Raw genomic sequence first — 17889 nt, forward strand, 5'->3', positions numbered from 1 at the left:
GCTTATTAATTGAAAATTATAACCTTTTAATATCATCTACTCTCCACCCTAAAGATTAGAATCAAAGTCAGAATTTGAAAAAGGGTTCCGAATTTATTATTGAACTTATACCGCGTTTTATCTACTGAATTTGAACTAAAATATTTATGTTTAATATATTTGATAATTTTTTTAATATAATTATAAAATCTAAATAAAAGTTACTAAATTCCCAACTCGTAAAGAATACCGTAGCTTCGCTCCTTATCCCGACCCTGCACGGCAACGAAGTAAATGACAAGATAAGTGCAGGATATTTTTGAAACAAGATAAAGTGTCGCACTCATACTGGAGGGACAAGCCCACCGTTTCTACTTTCTACTTATCCACTTTTGCCATTTGCCTTTTCCCTATTTCACCCATACAGTAACTTTTAACTTATCCTTCATTCACGTGTTCATTTAATTGTTGGGTTTAGATGTCCATTAGGTCGAGGAAAAAATGTGTCCTCGACTCGTTTAACCTTAAAATTTAAAATAGATAATAATTAAATTTGTACGCAATTTTAAAGATATGTGGATTATTTCAACACAAATAATCAAGAATATTAAATAAACGAGTTAAAGATAAAATGAATATCAAACCAATTGTAATGCTATGACCTGGCTCGAACTTAGGTTGAACAATAGTTTTTGCCCTCGATCGGATCCTTGGTTAGAAGCCAATTGTGAATGAGGAACAACAGTAAAGTAAGAACTTCACAATAACTAGAAAACAGAAAAATGAATTTCTATTGACTTGGTATGCGAGTTACAATGTGTGTTATCATAGAAAAACTTTCATTTTATATAGTACGGGAGTTTCATCCCTAGTACAAGTCTTAAAAAGGTAAAAATCTTCCTTTCTTGCTAATTACTGATATGTAACCGATATCTGGCGAGATCTGCACCGTGATATCCGGTTAGGTACGGATATCACGACCCTCTATTAGTCGTGCGCAACCGTTCCCGAGGTCCTAGAGCTCGTTTCGGGTCCGAGGAGCGTTGCTTTATCACGCCCGACGATGAGCCCATTGTTCATCTTTTGTGGGTCTCGGTACAAAGGCTCCCAGCCTCGACTTCAACCTCGTGTGTTCGTGCCCCCCTTCCGTCTTCTTCACCGGGAAATCGGGGCATGAATTGCCCTCGATTTTACCCGTATACAAATAGTCCCCTCGTGTTCCGAAGAGTAGGTTCGTCGGATCGATGGGAAACGAATAGATGAGCCCTGATTTCTTTCCTCGTACGTTGTAACTAAGATGACGGGTAAGTCGAAACGTCCCATCAGTTGCGTCGTTCTGACTTTAGACACGTGTCGGTCATTGACTAGTTGTCTTCGAATAGGAAACGTCGCGCATTGATTTCTTTTCCCTCTATAAAAGCCTCGACCTTTTATACTTCTTTCACTTTCCGATCCTAACTTTTATCTTCGAATTTTCTAACGGCTTTTAACTTTTTCAAATCTCCATACCCAACTTCTTGAACCTTTATATCTTCACATTTGACCTTAAAACCTTCATATTTGTTCTTGGATTTTCGGCCCAGATCTTCGTATCTTCATCCCACCTTCATACTCTCTCTTCAAATCTTCATACTTCCCTTCAAATCTTCATATTTTTCCAGATTACGATGGCTAAAACTTCCAAGTCAGTGTCCCAGCAAGATACCCCTCCATCTTCACACCCGGCCGCAGATGCCAATGTGGCTGCTCTTGAGGTGGCTCCATATCCCCCCATGAAGAGCTTCATACCCGGGGGCTGCAATAGCGGGGATGATTTCAAGGTTGAGAAGACCTCAAGCCAACAAGACCTAGGCGATGGAGCAACAATATACATATGTTTTGTCATCGAAGAAACCCTACCCGTAGTCCGAGCGGACTGCAAGTGCGAGGGTAAGGATGTGGTCGTCCCCGGGCCCAATGACGATATAACTACTCACGTGAAGGGGTATCTAGGTGTTTACACTTACCCATTCACGCTCTCCCATGCGGATCCCGTAGTTCTTACTTTCTACAAGAGGTATGGGTGTGTCTAGGGCAAATCCACCAATCCTTCTAGAGGATTGTGATCCTCTTGCGCCACTTCGTAAATAACACCGAGTCTCCACGGTTCACCTTCGGCCACCTACTCCGCATGTACAATCCTTGAATCTTACGAGAGGGACTAATCAAGCTCGTCTGCCGAGCAAGATCAGGATCGAGGTTGGCATGGGTGGTTCGTTCGGGTGAAAACTGAAGACCTGATCCCCTCCCCCCCCCCCCCGAGTTTATGTTGTTCCCCGAGGAGTGGAATGCATCCCGTAAGTATTGTCTTTCGTGGATATTTCTTCCTTTTTATTTCTTTTTCTCATCGCTTGTGTTTATGGTCGTGCAGTTGTTGCCCAAGTTCCAGATGCAATCCCCCAATTCAAGAAGTGGATCGAGGGGATTTATAAGCAGATGCCTTACTTCGAGCGCGCATGGCGCAAACTTTCAAAGGGCAAATGGGAAGCCCGTTCTCATGGTGAGGTTCTTTCCTGAAATAGTTACCATCACACTCTTAACGTATATAATGCTAGCTTTTCCTTTTTTCTTACAGGTCTGTCTAAGACCACTGAACTTAGGCTGCTTGATGTGGATGAGGATCCATCTCTGCATGCCGAGCCCTTCGTCTTGGGATAACCCGGGGATGCCGCGTAGGAGGAGAAGAAGAAAAGGAGAAAGTCATCGGGTTCCCCGGGCCTAGAAGGGAAGAGGAAGAAGAGGGTGGCCACCCAGGCCCGGAAGCCCAAGAAGAATAACAAGTCCAGGGCACTGGACCGTGGCTATCTCTACCGGCGCATGGATGAGCCCGAAGAAGATGACATCTTCGTCGCCCTTGGATCGACCCCCACTAGGGAGCAGGCAACGACCGAGAAAGGGTACCACGAGGTCGATCCCCTTCAGGCTAGGGGACATGAGGGGGAGATGGAGGTAGTGACCTCCTAGGAAGCTGCTCATGTTCCGAAGGAGGCGACCGATGTCATTAACATAATAGAGACGCCCTCATATATCGAGTCCATGCTCAAGAAGGCCCAAACGGGCAAAGAAAAGTCAAGTGAGGGAGTGTAGGTTTCAGTTGATCCCATCAACTCCTTTTTCGACGGAATGGACATGTCCACATTGGAGGATTTCTCCGGGCTAGGTCACCTAGAGATCCCGAAGAAGGACGTGCCCTCGGGAGCTGGCGGGCTGAGTTCGAGCCAAAAACTGGTGAAGAAATTTCCTGCCCCGAGCGTGGACCCCGGGCGAAAGAGAACGGGTGTTCTCACAGTTTCTGGAGGATGCTTCGGTCCTATCTGCTATGGTGGGCATAGCCAGCTACCTCCGATGCCTAGTGACCGAAGAGGACCAAGCAAAGATGAATGAGGTGGGCACACTAAGTCTTTTGAACGAGACGCAGCAGGCGCTGAATCGGGTAAGGCGCCAATACTTTTATACCCCTTTATGAATATCACTTAAATTTTGATGTCTCTTACTACTTTTGTCGTTTTACGGGCCTCAGTGCTTCACCATGAAAGCTTCCTCCGGTACCGCTAAGAAATCAACCAGCTCAAGTTCGAGCTCAAAGAGCAGGTCCAGAAGAAGGACATGTACAGGCTTCTCGGTGAGCAATAGGACGAGGCCCTTAAAGACCTCCCGATTCTCCAAGCCGAGTTAGAAAAAGCTCAGAAGGAGGCCTTGACGCTGAAGCGGGAACATGCCGACTTGGTTGAAAAGGTAAAGGTCTTTGAAGCTCAAAACGAGGAGTTAGTCGTGGTGACTAACAACACAACCTCACAGGTCCAATAGAAGATTGAGACAATCGACTAGCTCCGGAGATGGACGAGGTTAAGGCCATGATTGAAGGGTAGGATGGACCTGCTGGCTTCGGAGAAGGAAACTGCAAGGGCGGAGCCCGACATCGGTCGAGAACCAAGTCCAGGTGGTGAAGGACAAATCCGATAAGTGGTCTCAGCTGAATGATGATCTCCGAGCACATCTGAGCTCGACCATCGCATAACGGGATGCCATCGGAAGAGAACGTGCGACACTGAGGTCCAAATTGGACACAACCTCTGTTGATGCCAAGGAAATGGTGGCCCAGTACAAGGTCGATGTGGAGGCAGCCGAGACCCTCATAATGACAAAGACTGAATACATGAAGCGGCTGTCCCGAAGAGAGGCCCTTTAAGAGATCCACGCCCGAGGCTTCGACTTATCAGCTGAGATCGAAGAAGCTAAGAAGCTCGAGGCTGAGGCAAAGGAGCTCTACGAGCTTCAGGGTGCCGAAGGCTCTGAGGGTTCCGAGGGATCTGAGGGCTTCGACGGTTCTGGCGACGAGTCGGGCCCCGGTGAAGACCAAGCGTAAATGCCTTAGTATATTTTTTCTATTTGTTTTTGTTTTCCCTTATGTTTTTGTTTTTCCTTATATATATGCTTATTTTAAGGCCGTTTTATTGGGCCTTTGTAAATATATTTTGGTATATATATGAAATTTTCCCTTTTTGGCAATATTGTGTCTTTACTTTTCCAACATCTTTTATTCATGTATTATCTTTGGTGTCTTAGTATAGAATCACGTGTAGTTCCGGGGCATTCATTTTTTGGAAGTTCGAACGTAGCCCGACTACGATGCCACTTTGTTTGCTCGTGGCTTTGGATCCTCGATGAGACCGTAGGTTCCCAAGATGCTTAAGTATTTTTAGACGATGTTTTTGCCGAGGGTAATCCTTTAGTAGGTTTCAAATTTATTTTTTTCATAAAGGCCTTACTTTCTGGTTACGGGCTTTGGACGTCTCCAAGCCATTTTTAAGGTGGTCGTAGCCTTTGTATTTGGGCACCGCCTAATAAGTTTGGTGTCTCCAAAATTCGGTAGCCCGGGTCATCCAAAATTTCTTCGGGAAACAGTCCTCGATTAAGGGTAGCCCTTGGGCTCGATAGTCCCCTAGTAGGGGTAGCCCATGGGCTCTAGGATCCAGAATCGAAGAAACAAAAATGTGTAATAGCAAAGCAGAATTTTCTTTCATTTCTTAGTGTGCAAAGTACATGATCGAAAGCGCATAAAAACTTATGTCAAGGCTAGAGTGGACTATGTGAGCACGGTTCATACGACCGTTTGCCCCTTATAATGAATCCTAACCACCAAGCCTTAGCTTTTAGCATACAAAGTTTTCTTTTTTCCTTGCTAAAACCTTAATACTAGGGTAATGGCCCCCAGTATTCGAGGTCGAACTCGTGAGGTGTTCGGTAGTTGTACGCCGTTTCCCACTTTGAGTTTGTACGAGCCTTTGCCGGTTATTCCGACAACTCGATATGGTCCTTTCTAGTTCGATCCCAGCTTCCCCTCATTCGGGTTACTAGTGTGTAATGTTACATTCCTCAACACTAAGTCCCCAACTTGAAAGTGTTGGAGGCTAGCTCCTCAGTTGTAATGCATTTCTATTCGTTGTTTCTAAGCGGTTAACCGGACCAGGGTAGCCTCCTACCTTTCATCCAATAGTTCCATGCTCGTGATCATGGCCTCGCCGTCTGGCTCTTATGTTACATATTGGAACATGAGGCTTGGTTCTCCCACCTCGACTGGTATTAAGGCTTCGTCTCCGTAGACCAATAAGAACAGGGTGGCCCCAGTGCTAGATTTTGAAGTCGTACGGTACGCCCATTGGACTTCGGGCATGATCTCATTCCATAGCCCGTTCCTACTAGGGTAATAAGGTGTTAATAGTATCTTTCTTTGAAAAAATTACTTACCTTGCTGCCGATGCATTGTTTTCCATTATCGCAAATGACCTCGACCGGTATCCCAAATCGACATATTATGTGATCCAGATGAAGTCAATGCCTTCTTTATCCCGGACCTTTTCGAATGCCTGATCCTCGACCCATTTGGAAAAATAATCAGTCATGAATGGCATGAATTGAGCTTTACCGGGTGCCATGGTAGGGGACTGACAATGTCCATTCTCCATTTCATAAATGGCCACGAGGACAAAACCGAGTGGAGCATTTCTCTCGGTTGATGGATCATCAGGGCGTGTCTCTGGCTGTCGTCCCATTTCCATACGAAAGCCTTCGAATCTTTCTCCATCTTGGTCAAGTAATAGCCGGCCCTAATCAGTTTCCGAACCAAAGATTCTGCCCCCGAATGGTTCCCACAAGTGCCATCGTGAACTTTTCTCAAGGCGTATTCGGTCTCTCCCGGTCCCAAACATTTGGCTAGCGGGCCGTCGAAGGTTCTCCTGAACAATGCCCCTTCGACCAAGCTAAATCTGGCGGCCTTGGTACGTAGGGGTCTCGATTCATTGGGATCCGAGGGTAATTTTTCGGTCTTCAAGTAGTCTATGTACTTGTTCCTCCAATCCCAAGCTAAACTCGTTGAGTTTACTTCGACGTGGACTTCTTCTATCACCGACTTCATAAGATGCACTATTGTTCCCGAACCGAATTCATCAGCATCGACTGACGACCCCAAGTTGGCCAGAGCATTGGCCTCGTTGTTCTGATCTCGATGTACGTGTTGCAGGGTCCATTCCCTAAATAGATGCAGCGTTACCTGTAATTTGTCCAAGTACCTTCGCATTAGTTCTTCTTTTACTTCGAACGTCCCGTTAACTTGGTTTACCACGAGAAGGGAGTTGCACTTGGCTTCGATCACCTCGGCCCCAAGGCTTTTAGCCAATTCTAGACCTGCAATCATGGTCTCATACTCAACCTTATTGTTAGACAATTTTACTGTTCTAATAGATTGCCTAATTACATTTCTCGTGGGTGGTTTAACACAAGTTCGAGCCCGAACCCCTTCGCGTTCAAGGCACCATTCGTAAAAAGAGTTCAGATTCCCGAGGTGATCCTCGAGGTTAATAATAATTCCCTCTCGATTTCGGGTATTAAGGTCGGCATAAAGTCAGCCACGAAGTCTGTCGTAATCTGATATTTTATGGTAATTCGGGGTCGATACTCGATATCGTAGCCGCTAATTTCTGTGGTCCATTTGGCTAACCGGCCCGAGAGCTCGGGTTTGTGCATTATGTTCCTTAACAGGTAAGAAGTTACGACACATATGGGGTGGCATTGAAAGTATGACTTTAGCTTTCTGGAGGCGCTTAGCAAAGCGAGCGCCAATTTCTCCAGGTGAGGATACCTTGTTTCGGCCTCGCCTAGAGTTCTAATGACATAGTAAATAGGGAACTACGTACCTTCTTCCTCCCGAACTAAGACTCCACTTACCTCCATCTCGGAAATTGCCAAGTAAAGGTACAGTTGTTCGTCCGCCTTCGGAGTGTAGAGTAGGGGCGGACTCGATAGGTACTGTTTGAGTTCTTCCAAAGCTTGCTGGCATTCTGGAGTCCAGGAAAAATTCTTCTTCTTCTTTAATTGTGAGACGAACCGATGTCTTTTGTCCAAAGACCTCGATATGAACCGGCCCAGGGCAGCTATACGCCTGGTCAGCCTTTGAACGGCCTTGACGTTGTCCACCATGGTGATGTCCTCTATGACTTTGATTTTGTCGGGATTGATCTCGATCCCTCGATTGGATACCATGAATGCAGACTTCTCTAGGGTTCAGATTTATATTATATTTCTTCAGTATGTCGAAGGTTTCCTGCAAATGTTTAAAATGGTCCTCTGCTCATAGGGACTTAACTAACATGTCGTCAATATAAACTTCCATTGATTTTCCTATCTGTTATTCGAACATCCGATTCACTAGGTGTTGATAGGTGGCACCAATGTTCTTGAATCCGAACGACATTACATTATAATAGTAGGTGCCGAATTTAGTGATACAAGAAGTCTTTTCTTGATCATCTGAGTCCATCCGAATTTGGTTGTACCCAGAATAGGCATCGAGAAATCTGAGTATCTCATGCCCGACCGTCGCGTCGATCATCCGATCGATGTTAGGCAAAGGAAAAATATCCTTGGGGAACACCTTGTTTAGATCTTTGTAATCTACACAAATTCTTAGCTTATTCCCATTTTTAGGCACTACCACTACATTAACTAACCAGTCAGGGTATTTAACTTCCCGAATGGACCCTATTTTAAGGAGTTTGGATATCCCGTCCTTGACGAATGCATGCTTGACCATGGACTGTGGTCTCCTTTTCTACTTAACCGGATGGAACTTCAGGTCCAAACTCAGTTTATGGGTGGTTACTTCCGATGGGATCCCTGCCATGTCAAGATGGGACCAAGCGAAATAGTCTATCTTAGCTTTAAGAAAATTAATGAGTTTTTCTGAGCTCGGGAGTTAACACCGTGCCAAGGTATACCTTTCGATCTGGTAGGTGTTTGATCAATATGACTTGCTCCAACTCCTCGACCGTCGATTTGGTGGCGTCGATATCATCAAGAGCTATTAACGATCTCGGAACTCCATATTCATCCTCCTCGTCTACTCCTCATTACTCTGGTTCGGTCGAGACCGACATCAATGATTGCTATTTAATTTCTTCCTTTCTGGTCGGATCCGAGTTCCTTGATGTCGAAACCGCAGGCACCAGGGTTACATCGTTGACTGCAAATATTTCCTTTGCAGTCGAATGCTCTTCGTACACCGTCTTGACTCCTATAGGCATATGGAACTTTAACGCATGATGTAAGGTTGAGGGTACAACCCTCATGTTGTTAACCCATGGACTTCTAAATAGGGCGTTGTACCTCATGTCCCCTTTGATCACATAGAACTTTGTCTCTTGGATCATCCCGACGATGTTCACTAGTAGGGTTATCTCCCCTTTAGTGGTTTCATATGCCATGTTAAATCCGTTTAACATTCGGACCGTCGGCACTATTTGTTACTGTAACCCTAACTGCTCTACGATCCTCGATCTGATGATGTTGGCCGAGCTACATAGATCAATCCACACACGTTTAACTCGAGAATTATTGATAAGCACGGATATTACCAGCGCATCATTATGTGGTTGCACGATTCCCTCAGCATCCTTATCGCTGAACGAAATAGTTCCTTCCGGGACATAATCTTGGGTGCATTTTTCACTTATGATAGATACTTTAGTGCGTTTTATTATTGGTCCTTGAGAGACATCAACCCCTCAAATGATCATGTTGATGACGTGTTGAGGCTCATCTTGTTTGGCCAGTTTGTTGTCGTCCCTGTTCCTGAAGTGGGTTTTAGCTCAATCACTCAGAAATTCTCGGAGGTGCCGTTATTGAACAACCGAGCAACTTATTCTCTCAATTGTTGGCAATTCTCGGTCTTATGACCATAAGTGTCATGATACTTGCACATCAAGTTAGGATCTCTTTGGGTATGGTCAGATTGCAATGGTTGGGGCCATTTGGTCTCCTTGATACACCCGGTGGCTGATACGATGTTGGCAGCATCAACATTGAAGTTATAGCCTGATAATCTTGGTGCTTCCCTACCCCCGAGCGGCCTGTCGAAACCATTTTTGCTCATCAGACCTCAGCTACTGGGCCCTCGATCGCCTATCTTTTCGTTCCTCGTAGACTGACGCCCAGACCCATTTCCCTTTTGATCCGCGATGTGTAGTTGGTACCGATCTCGGACCGGCCTTGGCTCATGATCGACGGCTCTCTTGGACCTGCCGTCGGCCCTGATGGGATAAACAGACCCAAAAGGGGCTCCGAGTTAGTCGTCCTTGACTCTGATCTTTGACTGGTGCCTATTGTGGACGTAGGCCCATGTTACCGCTGGGTACTCTACCAATTTTTTGTTTTAGATGCTGTGAAGCCAAGGAGCTTCAGAGGTTAAGTCCTTGAGTAAATGCCTGAACGGCCAAATCATCTGTGACCGGAGGCAGGTCCATTTGTTCCATCTGGAATCTCGACACGAACTCCCTGAGCATCTCGTTGTCTCTTTGTTTAACCTTGAAATGGTCCGGCTTTCTGGTCTCGACCTTGATGGCCCCGGCATGGGCCTTCATGAAAGCATCTGCAAGCATAGCAAACGAGTCAATGGAATTTGGGGGTAAGTTGTGATACCATATCATTGCTCATTTGGACAAAGTTTCCCCAAATTTCTTCAGTAACACTACCTCGATTTCATCATCTTCCAAGTCATTCCCTTTGATTGCGCATGTATAAGAGGCCACATGCTCATTCAGATCCATGGTTCTGTTATATTTTGTGATGCCGGGCATACGAAACCTCTTAGGGATCGACTTCGGTGCCACACTCGGAGGAAAAGGCTTCTGGACAAACTTCTTGGAATTCAACCCCTTCAATATCGTGGGTGCTCCCGGGATTTGGTCGACCCTAAAATTGTATGTTTCCACCTTCTTGTCATTGGCCTCAATTTTATTTTCACATGATTCCACCCGTTTCGTTAATGCTTCAAGCATTTTCATTATTTCGGGATTGACCCCGGACTCATCTTCACCCGTTCTCTCGGTGATCTGCATATTCATTCAGGTGTTCTCCCTAGACGATTCGGGCTCAACTTTGCTGGAGGCGTGGCTTTGATTATGCAGATGCGGTATCACCGCCTGTTGAGCCTGCAATATTTTGAAGATTAACCGTAAGCTAACCCCATCGCCTTCGCCTTCGGACGCTTCTCGAGCAGTTGGTCGGGGTCTCCCGCGAACGCTGTTTTCGAGATTAGTTGGCAGGTTAACATAGATGGCCACCTATGAGATAACATCGACCGGATCAACAACTAGGACTCCGTTGGGATCGGCATGAGGTACCTCGTTGCTAAGTAACAGATTGTTATTTTCGCCATGATGGCCAGACTCAGCGTCAACGTTCAGGTGGGTAGACTGAGAATTTGACATTTTTAAACTGACATGAAATTAAGACTTTAAAGAACAAACGTAAAATAGAGTGTGTTATGGAGATTTGTATCAAATCACCATTATTATCCTTAGCCCCACGGTGGGCGCCAAAATGTTTATGCTTAAAACAAATAATAATTAAATTTGTACGCGGTTTTAAGGATATGTGGATTAATTCAACACAACTAATCAAGAATATTATATAAACGAGTTAAAGACAAAATGAATAATCAAACCAATTGTAATGCTACGACATGGCTCGAACTTAGGTTGAACAGTAGATTTGCCCTCGATCGAAACCTTGGTTCAAAGCCAATTGTGAATGAAGAACAACAATAAAGTAAGAACTTCACAATAGCTAGAAAGTAGAAAAATAAATTTCTATTGCCTTGGTATGCAAGTTACAATGTGTGTTATCAAAGAAAAACTTCATCTTTTATATAGTAGGGCAGTTTCATCCCTAATACAAGTCTAAAAAGGTAAAAATCTCTCTTTCTTGCTAATTACCAATCTGTAACCGACAACGGGCGAGATATGCGCTGTGATATCCGGTTAAGTACGGATATTACGGTCCTCTGTTAGTCGTGCGTAACCGTTTGCCATATCGGGAGCGTTGATTTATCACGCCCGACGATGAGTCCATTGTTAATTTTTCATGGGTCTCGGTACAAAGGCTCCCAGCCTCGACTTCAACCTCGCGTGTTCGTACCCCGTTCCGTCTTCTTCACCAGGACATGCATTGCCCTCGATTTTACCCGAATACACAAACATATTACGAAAGAAATTCAAGATTAGCTTGGTTTACCATTGTTAATTGAAAATTAGTTACTACCTCCGTTCTAGTTTATGTGAACCTATTTTTTTTTTGGTCCGTTCCAAAAAGAATGACCCAATTTTAAATTTGAAAATAATTTTGCTTAAACTTACAATTCTACCCTTAATGAAAAACTTTTATAACCACACAAATACTCTGTGCACCTTTTTGAATTGTTTAGGACCACAAATTTCAAAAGTCTTCATTTTTTCTTAAAATTCGTGTCAATTCAAACAGGTTCACATAAATTGGAACGGGGGGAGTATAATTTTAAAATTAATTAAATTTAGTTATTTTTATGCGAAAATAAAATCTAAACAAAAATATTCTTCGTTAAAATTCAAAAAATTCCACCATAATATGCTGAAGTTCTAATTTTTTACATACGAAATTCGAGCATAGTGTGTTAGAATTTATAATGTGCTAGAATTTAAACATAAATATGTTAGATTATTTTAGATTATTTTATGCAGTAGTTATATAATCCATCATATTATACTGATTTTTTTTTGCGTGTTTGGTCTGATTTATTTTTGTATTTAATAGTAACTATTTTTAAATACTTTACAAATACTGCTATTTTTCAATTATCAAACTAGTTAGTTCATGTCATTTAGACATATATAACGGCTTAAATAAAATCGGAAATAAAAAGAGGGTAAATTAAATATTTTTTAATAATACAAGGATAACTATTAACTATACCCGTTTCCCGTTTTCTTTTCAACTTATATTGAGCAAAAAGTTCTTTTTTTTTACTAGCTGATAACACACCATCCTTATCCTCTTTGACTGTGTTCATTTATCTTTGCCAACTCCTCCACTCTCGAGTCAACATTTCTCGAACAAAAACCTTAAACCCCACCACTCCCTTACCTTCTTGTCTCCCAGTTACTCCTCTATTTTCAATGCGAAGAACATTAGATTTTCAGAATTAATCTAAATAATCGTCCATCCAATTAGTAGTGTAGCTAAGAATTTTGTCTAAAGAGTGTTCAAATTTTAAATAAATCAATAATTTTTGTTGTTCATAAATGGTGCCAAATTTATGTAATATTTTGTTAAACAATAAAAAAAATTAATAAAACTATTATTTTATAAATTAAAATAACAAAAATACAGCATTAGAAATTTTACCAATAAAAGTAAGTATAAAACCAAAAGAAAGAGAAAGTGGAGAGGATTTGTAGTTTGGAGAGAGCTTTTGTTGAGTAGAGCTTGACTTTTAAATTATAAAATTTATTCAAGAAATAACTTTTAGTTAAAAAATTACTTTTAAGATATTTGTTTATTTTTATACATTTTAAATTATAAGAGTTATAATTAGGATTTTTTTATAGATTAGATTGAAAAAGAATCAAATAGATCACACATAGTGGTCTCCATTTAGTTTTGGCAAATAAAATGAGTAGTAATTTGAACCCGTGAACAACATATCACTTTGAACACTCTCGATTGCCCCACTTAACTGTATTAAGGGTCTTCAAAATATAATATATAATCATATAAAGAACTAATATTTAACTTATATACACAGTATAAATTTTTAGCGAAAGGTGTGCGCTTGACCACCCTTGGCATAGAGCGGCTAAACTAAAAATATATTCAAATAATATATATATATATATATATATATATATATATATATATATATATATTGTGTAAAATTAATATATAATTATAATTTATGAATAATTGTATGTAATTTATCCAATTGTTTGTTTTGATAAAGATTCCAATTTTTAAAAGGCCCCACATATTATTAATAATCTCGTATACTATATTTTATCAAATCAATAATATTATTCTCTTATAATAATTATTTGTAAAAGTTCATGATTGAGTTGGATAAGGACTCTACAACTAATAATTCTTTAATGAGAAGGATTACAAGTCTTATTAGCTTTGGCTTTTCATGCTGGTATAGTATCTACTACTTCAATTTTCACCAAAAACAATCTTGAAAACTATCATACTAATATTTTCCTCTCTTTCGCGTGTTTCTTAGCTACACACTAAATTCCGCCACCAAATTACTTCTCTATTCTGTTCTTACCAGTTGTTTCTTGAATGGACTGTGGCTTCTTTTACACCAATATTTCTCTTCCTCAATCTTTACCTTTCACAGTAAAAAATACCCTTTTTTCATCAATACCTTTTTCTCCATTAAATTTCAGAAAATCGTTGGTTGTGGTGGCAAGTGGTAAAAGTAGTAGTAATAATAATAATAGCAGTAGTAGTAATTGTGAATTCAGTGGATTGAGCGTGCCAATAGTGCCAAGGACAGAAGAAGGGAGATTTTTGAGCAGTATTTTTCAGAATGATAGAAAGTGTTTTTATGCTGTTGTGCAAAAAGAATTGGCAAAGTTGGGTTATGAGAAGGGTGAAGCTTTTCTTCGTATGAATCTCAACTTGGGGTCTAATGAAGCTGTTCTTCACAGGTTGGTGTCCCCTTTTCCCTTTTCATATTTGCACAAGCCGTGTCAGACCTATTGTCATAAGAGTTTTAAGTTATATATACTGATGATATAATTTAATTATTTTAACAATCACTGCAATTTTACGGGATATAATAGGTCATTACTCTATTTTCTTGGTTAACAGTTAACATATAGGAATCATCTGTCATAGTTCGGGATCCGCATCAAAAGGGTGTGATGTAGATAGACAACTTTAACATTTCGTACATGATAGTAGAATTAGTTGTTGTTGTAAGTCAACTCAATATGATAATCAGACTTGATAGTAGAATTTTTTGTTGTTGTAAGTCAACTTAATATGATAGTCGGACTTGATACTAGAATTAGTTGTTGTTGTAAGTCAACCTAATATTGTCATTAATTGACTAGTACAATGGTTTGGGTATGGTATTGTGTGGGGTTCCTAAGGCTTTACTCACTATCCAAGCTTGATGTTTAATTTGCCCGGTGTCGATCAGTTGTATATATTTTGGCGAAGCGGTGTGGGATGGCGCCACGTTGACCTTAGTATCTCTTCATTATCTCCGTAACTTGAAGTTGAACTAAAGAAGCAAAAGTTCACTACAACCGTCTGATTAGCATTCAATCTTGGTGTCTCGTGCATTCGTTAGTCCTGTTATTTAAGTGTTTGGTGTTCTGGATCTAAGATGATATTTAGAGGTTTCTTCATCTTTGTATATCTGAATTTTATGGTACTGAGCAAGTTTGTTCTCCAAATCTTTGATTTATTGGTTGTTCTGAAGAGGAAATAACTGGTTATACTTTGAGCCAGAGAGTAGTGCAAGTCTTTTGAAATACTTACACGTTCTTAATTAAGTTTAATTTTCAAAATTTTGAAGAAATTAACATTGACTTCAGTTAAATATAATTTTTGCGGCATAAAAGTCTAATTGTGTCACAAGATTGGGGCAAAGGGAGTTACAAATAGGTCTTTGCTTACAGGTTGTGTATATATATATATATATATATGCAAAATTTTATCTAAATTTCAACAAATATTTAATTTTGAACCCATTAAGTTTAAGTCCCGGATCTGCCGCAACCATTACTATGCTTTTGCTACAACTTTTGCATGAACACGACTAAATTTGACATTACTATGGTTTTAAAAGAGATCGTTTAGAGTAATTAGACATAGTCGTTGATTAGGTTCCTAGTTCATCGAACAAATTACAAAATTGTAGGTAACTGAATTCTGGTTTCTGCATTATGATGATAGGATTGTTTGTTCGAACACTGCTTGTTTAATTACATGATACTTACTCATTCAAATGTAGACTTGTCCAGTCACTTCCATATACTTTACTAATATTTGTATATGATGAAATTCCAGGAGGATTGCTGAACTGAAAAGGCTGGAATGTCGAAATTCTGTTGAAGATATTCTGTACATGTTAATAGTTTATAAGTTCTCTGAAATCGGAGTGCACTTGGTTCCAAAGCTCTCCAAATGCATGTACAATGGCAGACTCGAGATATGGCCCTGTCGGGACTGGGAGCTCGAGTCTATCCATAGCTTTGAAGTACTCAAAATGGTAAGAGAACATCTTTCTACTGTTATCGGATGGAAAGAGAAGTCGAACGTGACAGAAAATTGGACCCCTACTCAAGTCCCAAAGCTCCAAATCCATCGAGTTTATGCTTCTTCGATTCTGTATGGATATTTTTTGAAGTCGGCCTCGTTGAGACACCATATGGAACTGAGTCTTGATCATATCAACTCTGATCTTGGTGTTACTACTTCAAGCAACCTTTTAGTTTCAGGGTCGTGGCCGTTAAAACAAAACAGCGTTCCCTTTGGTCGTCTCAGTGGCACACGATCTACATTAGTCGGTCCAACATCACTTGTCCAGGGGAAGAAGAATGAAAAGCTTAGGTCTTATGTTATGAATTTTGACCATGAAATAATGCAGATGTGTGCAAAACTGAAATGCAAGGAGGCACTGAATCTGATTGAGAAACATTGTTCTGCACTTTTTGGCGATGAGAGCGATGAGGTAGTTTCCACGTCATTGGCGAGTCTGAAAAGGATTGTGTTAGAGGCTGTTGCTTTTGGTTCTTTCCTTTGGGATGCAGAAGATTATGTTAGGATATTTTATCAGCTCGAGGAGAACTAACAATGCTAGAAGGGCGGTTTCAATCGAAGGAAGCACGATATAATCTTCGTAATTTTGATCTCACTTACTTAGACATAACGAGGAGGTCCACTCTTGACTTTCGCCATGTAATGGTGTAAGGGAAAATTGTGCTGATTCCGCGTGTGCTTATATATCCCATCAATCGTCGCCTGCTGCAAAAAAAGAAGAAAGAGGCTCAAGGTTATAGTATAGATAGTAGTTGGATGATATACTATGTAGTAGAGTTGTCACATATACTGCAGTTTTCTTGATGTATATTCCAGGTATTCATTATCTGTGGATTTACACTTTGTAAATTTGGAGTTGTATAGAGCATTATTTCTAGTATATAACTGACGAGGTGTGAGCACTTTCATGATTTTTGACATATCACAAGTGGTCAAAAGCCGAATGTCTCCGGAAATAGCCTCTCTATCTCCACGAGCTAGGAATAAGGTTTACCTACACACAACTTTCCTTTTGAGATTTTTCTAGGTATATTATTGTTGTTGTTCTACAAGTGGTCAAAAAAGAATATCTTGGCTTTTATTAGATACCTATATTTTCAAGTGTCTATTGCAGAAACAAATCATGCGGGAATGAAGTATTCAATTCACACTGGCGATACCAACTCGTAAAAGTATTAATTTTATAAACCTATTATAGAAAATATTTTTATGTTGTCGATCTGAACACCTAATTTTTGATCATCTTTGAATTTTTCAATCACTTTTTAGTATGTAAATATATTTTAAGTTTAATTTACATATTTTAACTCTTATTTCACCTTTTAGAGGTGTTATTTAAAAAAAATTATATCACTCATCTCACTAATATTCACTTTACTCCTTTTCCCCAACTCTCTCATGTGACTTTACACTAGCTACTTTATCCCTTTTTCCCAAAATTCGTCACACACATTTTATACTAACACACACTCACTCTACCCCTTTTTCTCCAACACCCTCATGTCATTTTAAACTGCACACACTCACTTTACTCCATTTCCTCACATTAGATATAGAGCGCGCACACACTTCACAAAGGAAGGGGTGAAAAAAGAAAGCACCATAGCGCAGCCTCCCTCTTTACGAAATCGACCATCAAAGCTTCACCATCTTTCTTCCATTTTTAGCCCAAAAAGCTCTGCTAAATAGCCCCGTCTCCTCCACCAAATCAGCAGCCTCAACACCATCCAAACACCTCTGTTTTCCTTCCCTGAAAAAACACACCAAGCTTCCACCAAAAATACCCCAAAACATTGCTGAAATACCAGCGAAATTCCAGCCAAAACCATGCTGAAAACCAGCTTCAAAACAGCCCCAAAACTCACCAAAAATCAGCCAAAACACAGCTAAAATTACTCCCTAAAAGCAGCTCGATAACAGCCCGAAATTCCCTAAAATACATCCTGAAATCTAGCCCCAAAACTCCCCAAATTCCAGCTCCAAAAATATCCCAAAACCACCATGAAACAACAGCACAAAACATCACTAACATACTATCGGAAATCATCGTTAAAGTGAGGTGTCGTTCGAAGTTTCCGGGTTCGTCGAAGTCCTGATCTACAGATCGTTTTAGGATTGTAATTTGGGAGCTCCTCTTTCATTGTGAATGTTAGAGCATATGCAGCAATAAAGGTCCTTTTTCTTCTCTTAGTGTATTTTCAATACCGTGCTCTTCAATAAATTTGCAGA

At 40.8% G+C, this 17889-nt stretch overlaps 1 protein-coding gene across 1 annotated transcript; it reads left to right on the forward strand.

The window, feature by feature from the left end:
- The first annotated feature begins 13519 nt into the window (after window positions 1–13519).
- On the forward strand, window positions 13520–16538 carry LOC107771535 (UV-B-induced protein At3g17800, chloroplastic). Its single transcript, XM_016590922.2, has 2 exons — window positions 13520–14036; window positions 15409–16538. Exons 1-2 carry the CDS (start codon window positions 13666–13668, stop codon window positions 16190–16192), a joined length of 1155 nt encoding a protein of 384 aa, XP_016446408.2. The 5' UTR covers window positions 13520–13665; the 3' UTR covers window positions 16193–16538.
- The last annotated feature ends 1351 nt before the right edge of the window (window positions 16539–17889 follow it).

Source organism: Nicotiana tabacum, chromosome 17 (assembly GCF_000715075.1).
Source record: "Nicotiana tabacum cultivar K326 chromosome 17, ASM71507v2, whole genome shotgun sequence".
In the NCBI taxonomy this organism is placed as follows: Eukaryota; Viridiplantae; Streptophyta; class Magnoliopsida; order Solanales; family Solanaceae; genus Nicotiana; species Nicotiana tabacum.

Bases quoted from the DNA above. Each gene is read 5' to 3' on its own strand.
- LOC107771535 (XM_016590922.2), top strand. From the start codon at position 13,666: ATGGACTGTGGCTTCTTTTACACCAATATTTCTCTTCCTCAATCTTTA. The intron at 14,037-15,408 runs GTTGGTGTCCCC...ATGAAATTCCAG, and splicing joins AATGAAGCTGTTCTTCACAG to GAGGATTGCTGAACTGAAAA.